The sequence below is a fragment of the Lactuca serriola genome, chromosome 9 (assembly GCF_051521515.1).
Source record: "Lactuca serriola cultivar US96UC23 chromosome 9, Lser_US96UC23_V15, whole genome shotgun sequence".
NCBI lineage: Eukaryota > Viridiplantae > Streptophyta > Magnoliopsida > Asterales > Asteraceae > Lactuca > Lactuca serriola.
In genome coordinates this window covers 37,315,239-37,323,638 of record NC_136416.1, presented here as the reverse complement: position 1 = coordinate 37,323,638, position 8,400 = coordinate 37,315,239, and the positions used below count along the sequence as shown (strand labels likewise).

Genomic DNA, 8,400 nt, shown 5'->3' with positions numbered 1-8,400 from the left:
CCGTGCCTTTTTTTCTGTTTGCTACAATCTTCGATGAAACGCATGGTCTAGGACCTAGGCCGTGCGTTTTGGCCCTTACCCATGCGATTTGGAGCCAGCCCGTGCCAAAATCTTTTTTTTCTTAAAAACCTCGAAGTGGAAGCATGGGCAAAATTATGACCATGCGTTTTTGGCTTACCCCGTGCGTTTTCTTTCTGTTAACATGAAATTCACGATTTTTTTTTTTTTTTGTAAACAAAAATATATTTTCTTTGAGCATTAAATAGAAAAGTTATTTGCGTGGAACCCTCGAAAAGACGTAAAAACATTGCAACACGGATGAAGTAAATCAAAAAATAAAGAAAATAGAAAGAAATACTCCCAAGTTGCCTCTCGGTTAGCCGCCCTTGTTTCAAGTCTTTGGCTCGACTTTGCCCTTTAGATTCCAATCAATGTAGTCCAGGCGTTCCAAGCTATCAACCTCCATATCTTTCTCTTGGAAACCTTCATAGAAAACCTTTAACCTGTGGCCATTAACTTTGAACACTTTTCCGGTTTTGTTACTCTTAATCTCAACTGCACCATGATCAAATACATTAGTAACAATGAACGGTCCTACCCACCGGGACCGTAGCTTACCAGAAAACCATTTAAGTCGAGAGTCATAGAGTAATACCTTTTGACCAATCTCAAAGGTCTTACGGGAGAGGTACTTATCATGGAATGTTTTGGTCTTGTCTTTGTAGATGCGTGAACTCTCGAATGCTTATCTCCTCCAGCTCTTGGATCTCTAACTTTCGTTGAACGCCCGCTTCATCCATCTTCATGTTTAGCTTTTTGACAGCCCAGAAAGCTTTGTGTTCCAGTTCAACAGGGAGGTGGCAAGCTTTGCCAAACACAAGTCTATAAGGTGACATCCCAATTGGAGTTTTATATGCAGTTCGGTATGCCCAAAGTGCATCTTCTAATCTCAAACTCCAATCTTTGCGGTTTGTGTTCACTGTTTTCTCAAGTATGGACTTGATTTCTCGGTTTGACACTTCAGCTTGTCCATTTGTTTGCGGGTGATAAGCTGTGGACACCCGGTGTGGGAGTCCATACTTCTTGAGAACTGATCCAAGAGTTTTGTTGCAAAAGTGTGTGCCCCTGTCACTGATCAAGGCTTTTGGAGTTCCAAACCTACATAAAATGTTAGCCTTGACAAAATCTACAACAACTTTTGCATCATTAGTTCTTGTTGCCTTTGCTTCTACCCATTTGGAAACATAGTCAACAGCCAAAAGGATGTATAAATTCCCAAAGGATGAAGGAAAAGGACCCATAAAGTCAATACCCCATATATCAAATATTTCACAATCCAAGATGGGGGTCAAGGGCATTTGGTTTCGGGAAATCAAAGAACCGGTCATTTGACATCTCTCACAACTTTTACAAAAAGTGTAAGAGTCATGAAAAAGTCGGGGCCAATAAAATCCACAGTCTAAAATTTTCCTGGCAGTTCTTTGAGGACCAAAATGCCCTCCACAAGCATAACTATGACAAAAGTTGAGAATAGATTGTACCTCATGTTCTTCAACACATCTTCTTATTACCTGATCTGCACAATGTTTCCAAAGGTACGGTTCATCCCAAATGTACCTTCTCGCCTCTTTTTTGATCTTATCTCTCTGTGACCTCGTGAGCTCGGGTGGAAACTTTCCCGTCACCATGAAGTTGCATATATCCGCATACCAAGGTGGTGTTTGGATAACAAACAAATGCTCGTCCGGGAATGTGTCATGGATGGGGATCGCATCTTCGGGTTGAACTATTCGGCTCAAATGGTCGGCGACTAGGTTCTCTTTCCCGCTCTTATCTTTGATCTCAATATCGAATTCTTGCAAAAGCAGCATCCACCGTATTAACCTCGGCTTCGAATCTTTCTTGGTAAGTAAGTCCTTTATGGCTGCATGGTCTGAGTATATGATCACTTTAGTTCCAAGGAGGTATTGCCGGAACTTCTCAAGTGCAAAAACAATAGCGAGCAACTCTTTTTCTGTTGTGGTGTAGTTGCATTGTGCACTGTCAAGGGTCTTTGATACATAGTAGATGACATGGTGTGCTCGACCCACCTTTTGACCCAATACTGCCCCTACAGCCGTGTTGCTCGCGTCACACATGATCTCAAACGGGAGATCCCAATTAGGTGGTTGGATGATTGGAGCAGAGGTGAGTAAATCCTTCAAACGATCGAAGGCATCCTTGCATGGCTGAGTGAACTCAAATTCAGCATCTTTTTGGAGTAGTTGACACATCGGCACTGTAATCTTTGAAAAATCTTTAATGAACCGCCGATAGAAACCTGCATAGCCAAGAAACAAACGAACTTCCCGAACATTTGTCGGGTAAGGAAGACTTTTGATAACATCTATCTTGGCTTTGTCAACTTCCAAGCCTTTTCGGGACACAATATGACCTAGAATCAATCCTTTGTCCACCATGAAATGGCATTTTTCATAGTTAAGCACAAGATCTGTGTCAATGCACCTTTGCAAAATTTTTGTTAGATTGCTCAAACATTCATCAAAGGAGTTTCCATAGACTGTGAAGTCATCCATGAAAACTTCAATGATGTTTTCAACATATTCAGAAAAAATGCTCATCATGCATCTCTGAAATGTTGCGGGTGCATTGCATAGGCCAAAAGGCATACGCCTATAAGCAAATGTGCCAAAGGGACAAGTGAAGGTGGTTTTCTCTTGGTCTTCCGGGGCTACCGGAATTTGATGAAAACCCGAGAAACCATCCAAGCAACAGTAATGAGATTTACCCGCCAATCTCTCTAGCATTTGGTCAATAAATGGCAAAGGAAAATGGTCTTTTCTCGTTGAGGCATTCAACTTTCTATAGTCAATACAAACCCTCCACCCGTTTTGCACACGGGTTGGCACCAAATCTCCCTCAGAATTCTTGACAACTGTGACCCCTGCTTTTTTCGGGACTACCTGAACGGGGCTCACCCATTTACTATCTGAGATAGGGTAAATCATACCTGCATCCAAAAGCTTCATGATTTCTTTCTTTACCACCTCCATCATGGGTGGATTCAGTCTTCTCTGTGCCTCTCAAGTTGGTTTGAAGTCCTCCTCCATGAGGATCTTATGCATGCACAAGGAAGGGCTCAACCCTTTTATGTCAGCAATTGTCCACCCAATAGCTTTCTTATACTTTTTCAGCAAAGTCACCAACTCATCTTCTTCTACCATGGACAACTTGTTGGAGATAATGACAGGCAAAGTCTTCTCTTCCCCAAGGTACGCATACTTCAAATGATCTGGAAGAGTCTTCAATTCTAGCTTAGGTGCCTGTACAACGGAAGGAAGAAGTTTTGTGTCAGAAATGGGCAATTTCACATTGCTATTATCATACCTTATTTTCTTCTTTTCTTCCATGCTCTCCACAATTTCCAGCAAATCTTCATCTAACTTGAAATTTTCTGCAATTTCTTTGACTGACTTGCTATCAAAATTCCTGCTCAAGACTAACTCCAACAAATCATGGTTAGTCGACTCAAAACACTTTTCAGTCAAAGGTTGGATTATATCAACAAAATTTATGCAATGAACATCACTTGGGTACCTCATTGCTTCATAGATATTGAAGTTGATGACCTCCCCATCGAATTCCATGGACAATGTACCATTGTAGACATCAATTTTTGTTCTTGCTGTTTTCAAGAATGGTCTACCTAAAAGTATGGAACTCGAGGATGGATGGTCATCATCTCCCATATCAAGCACATAAAAATATGCAGGAAAGACAAGCTCATTAACTTGCACCAAAACATCCTCTAATACACCTTTTGGGTGTACTATAGAACGATCTGCAAGTTGGATGATTACCCCTGTTTTTGTTAAAGTGCTTATGCCAATAGATTTATAAACAGAATATGGTAAAACATTAATTGAAGCTCCTAAATCTAGCATAGCACGGGGGACATACAAGTTTCCCAATTTGCAAGGAACGGTAAAAACACCTGGATCCTTGCACTTTGGGGGCATCCTTTTCTACAAAACTGCAGACACATTTTCACTTACTTTCACTGTCTCATTACCTCGTAGTTTCTTTTTAGATGTGCAAAGTTCCTTAAGAAACTTAGCATACCTAGGTACCTGTTTGATCGCATCTAAGAGAGGAATGTTGACTTCAACTTTCCGGAACATTGCCATGATTTCACTATCTTCTCTCTCTTTTTTGTTGCTGCTCAATCTTGATGGAAAAGGTGGTGGTGTGATCTTTTCTTCTTTCTCTTCCGGCTTCTTTTTCTCCACCATTTCTTCTTTCTTTTCATCCTTCTTTGGTGGTTCTTCTATCACTAACTCCTCTTCTTCTTCTTCGGGCATCTTTGGGCCGTCATATTTCTTTCCACTCCTCAAGCTAATTGCACAAGCATTGTGCTTTGGGTTCTTTTCAGTTTGAGGAGGTAGCTTTCCTTGATTCTCCATTTTGCTCACTGATTGAGCAAGTTGTGCCATTTGTTGCTCAAGATTCTTGATGCTTGCCTTGGTCTCTTGCTGAAAACTTTGGGTGCTGGTGGCAAGGCTTTTGACTATGTCTTCTAAGGACATATTTGAGGATCCAGCTTGTTGAGGGGGTTGTAGTTGCCTCGGTTGGTAATTTTGTTGTGGGAATGGAGGCCTTACTTGGTAATGGGGTGGGGGTCTTTGTTGATAACCCATGTTTTGGTTGTTGTTCCACCCTTGATTGCCTCGGGGCTGATCATAAGTTCTTTGATTATGCCCGGAATAGCCTCCTATAACATTTGCTTCTTCATATTCTTCTTCTTGCAATTGAGGACACATATCAGTCGGGTGTCCCACTTGAGTGCAAATGCCACAGGGACGGGGTGTGGATTGCACACCCTTGTCCTTAGCAAGCATCATTACCACCTTAGTCAATTCGGATAGTTGAGCTTCAATTTGAGGAGTGTGCACCTCTTTTACACCTCGAGGTGCATCTGTGTACCAATCTTCATCTTGACTAGTATGCTTTGAATCCTCCGCCATGTTTTTTATGAGATCCCGAATCTCCGTTGGGGTCTTGTCAGTCAAAGATCCTCCACTTGAAGCATTAAGAAGTCTTCTTTCCCAAGGATTCATGCCTTCAATGAAGTATTGAAGGATTTGATACTCACTAATACCATGCTTTGGGCAACGGGCACAAAGCTTTTTGAACCTCTCCCAATATGTATGAAAGGCTTCTCTTTTGTGTTGTTTGATCCCAATTATCTCTCTTCTTAGGGCTGAGGCTTTCATTTCTGGGAAATATTTGTCTAAGAAGAGGCGTGCAAGATCTACCCATGTGTTGACCGTCCCCGGTGGAAGGTCATAAAGCCAATCTTTTGCTGAGTCTTGCACTGCAAAGGGGAATGCCCTAAGCTTGATTTGGTCTTCAGTGACATTGTGTGGTTTCACACACAACATGGAACTCCGTGAGGAACTTGTGGGGATCTTCATTTTCTAAGCCTCTAAAGGTTGGGAGTAAGTGAATGAGACCGGATTTTAATTCAAGGTTTGTGGCTGCCGGATAGGTGATGCAAAGAGGTTGTTGAGTAACCTCTTGTCTCGCCCATTGGCGAAGGGTTTGTTCGGGTGGTGGATTTGGAGGCGGATTCCCTCCATGGTTGTCTCCCATGGTATGAGTAGTGGTTGAAGTTTCTGTGGGTGTAGTGTTTGGGTTGTGATGAATAGGTGAAGAGGGTGGGGTGGTATTTCTGGATGAGGATGGTTGAGGTGAAGGTAATGGACTTTCTGTTTCGGATGCGGACACACTTGAGAGGGTAATATCCTCCCAAATGTTAATGATCGGGGGATTGGATGATGAAGAAGTACCGGAAACCGGTTGCCTCTTACGAAGCTTGGCTTGCTTCCTTAACTTCTTTGCAGTCTTCTCTATCTCCGAGTCAATTGGTAGTGGTATACCTGTACGAAAGGATCTAGGCATAAACAATTAGTAACACCGTGTCCCCGGCAACGGCGCCAATTTGTTAGGCGTGTCAGACCCAACAAATAATAGGGGTACAATAGACTACAAATACACTGCTTTAATGCACTAAAAAGTAGTACAAGGCAAGCAGGGTCGAACCACAGAGACACGGAATAAAAGTCTATACCTTTTTGCACAAGGTACTTTGGTCACAAAGGGGGGGTTTGTTTGCAAAATTAAATAACTAAATAACAATCTACTTTAAAAGCATGTACGAAATGAAATAGATTTGTAAACAAATTGATTGAATGGTTCTAGTTCTAGTTCTCAATGTTGTTGTTCAACTTGATTATGACTTGATGTAATTCAAGATTGCTATTCTATGTTGGTACTGAAAGATATTAACACCTCTAATAACTCTCGCTTGCCAAATTATCTAACCAAAACACGCTCTTTGATTAGACCTAGCTTTACTAATTCAACCTAAACACGCTCTTAGATTGTATTGAAAAACCGCATTAAGTTTTGTACAAGCTTCCCAACAATGTTCATTTCTTATCATACGCTCGGAAGTGTGAAAACATGTGATATATGTTTTACAATAAGAAAACTTATTGCTTGTTACCAATTATTAACTCAATAGAACGATTAGGTGCCCTAAAAGTTAATTAACTGCACAAAAATTCAATTCATGAAAGTGGCCAATCAAACACAAATCAAATTCAAGGATTCTAATTAAACAAAAACATAATCACTAGAATAGAATCACAAATCAAACATCAAATCATATGCTTCAAGTCAAGCAATTAACATGTTTTGAACAAGAACTAGAAACTAGGGTTTCTTAGCCACACATGGCTAAGAACAAATCAAACAAGAATAATGATGGAATTGGAATGTTTAATCCTTACAAAAATGAAATCCAAATGTTTGCAATGATTAAGTCTTCTCAAAAGCTCCAAGAATTCTCCCAAAATTGCCCTAGATCGCCAGAAACTACTCCAAAAACCGTCCCCCCTTCAAAATGATGTCTCCTGCTCTTTTATTAAAGTTCACGTGACATGCCATGAGGCCATGCGTTTTTAGCATGGCCATGCCTTTTGCCCATGTGTTTTTCTTTGGCATGGCCATTTGTCTTGACCATGTGTTTTTGGCATGGCCATTTGTCTTGACCATGTGTTTTTGGCATGGCCCATGCTTTTTGCTAAAATTCCAAAACGTCTTCACTGTTGGCTCCATCTTCATGTTTTCTGCCATGGAATGACCGGTTCATCTTCTCTTCATGTTCCAAAGCTCTACGCTCCAAGCATCCAAGCATCCATGCATCCAAGCTCCACGCTCCATGCTCCATAATGCCTGCAAAATAAATCAAAAATAGTGAAGTACCAGGCATTCTTAATGAAATATGTAATTGCCCTAATAATCAACTAAATGCAAGAATTATGAAGTAGAATGCTATAAAAAGACGGAAATAAACATGCAAAATAGGTGCATAAAATGCACCTATCACTAATGTATAGAATCTACTCATGCATCAACCTGGACTACGGTTCAGTTTTCTATTGCCAGTTGGTCAAAAGCACCCACTCTACCACACGACACAGTAAAATCTCATGTGCTTGTCTCTGGTACATTGTCGTTCAAAGGGAAATCAACAAACTCAACATCCCAGTGCTCGAAGATTCAATAATGGTAGGGATTCTAACTTTCCAAACCATGAACATCATACATGTTGATACCTCCAAATTCAGCTTCATCGGATCCATTCCTGAAGTGATTTTGCAAGAGGTTCCAGCTGCGAGCGAAGTACTGCGCGCTTATCGCAGTCTGCCAGTCTCAGGATTTTACCCACTGATTGATGAATTGTAACAAATTCTTGCTGAGGTTGATAAACCCAAAAAGGGAGGTAAAAAGAGGGTTGCGAAAGTCGGTCCTTCTGAACCTCCACAGGCACCAAAAAGGAAGAGGGTTAACAAGATGGCTCGTACGCCTAGGTCTCCAACTCCGAGTGACCAGGAGGATTCGCAGTCTCACACCGTTTCGGAGACTCCTATTCAGGAAGAGGTTCACAAGGAGGATGATGCTTCCACTACATCTCATCCACAGGTTTCGGAGCCTGTAACTACGAACCCTGACGAAAGGTTTGAAATCCCAACTTCCGTTCCAATTAATGAAGGTCTATTCCAGGAATTTTCCATATCTTCACCCACATCTACTGTCTCTACTCCGATCACAATTGCACCTTGCCCACTAGTATCCTTGGGGCTTTCGCAAACCCAGACCACCTTCTTCATAGATTCAACTGCCACTACAACCACTACCACTGACGAACCTCCAGTCACTGTCAAAACATCTGATGCGAGGGCAAGGGCAAGGGCTTCTCAGTCGGTCATTCAACACCACTAGTTTCTCCACTAAGCAAGGATGATCTGGATACTATTTTTGGAGGTGATGTAA

General features: G+C 41.5%; 1 protein-coding gene across 1 annotated transcript; it reads right to left on the bottom strand.

The window, feature by feature from the left end:
• Nucleotides 1-4,025: 4,025 nt before the first annotated feature.
• LOC145075553 (uncharacterized) lies at nt 4,026-5,474 on the bottom strand. The gene has a single exon (XM_079021757.1). It carries the CDS (start codon nt 5,472-5,474, stop codon nt 4,026-4,028), a length of 1,449 nt encoding a protein of 482 aa, XP_078877883.1.
• Between the last annotated feature and the right edge of the window lie 2,926 nt (nt 5,475-8,400).

Coding starts and splice junctions, on each gene's coding strand:
- LOC145075553 (XM_079021757.1), bottom strand. CDS start 5,474: ATGAAGATCCCCACAAGTTCCTCACGGAGTTCCATGTTGTGTGTGAAA.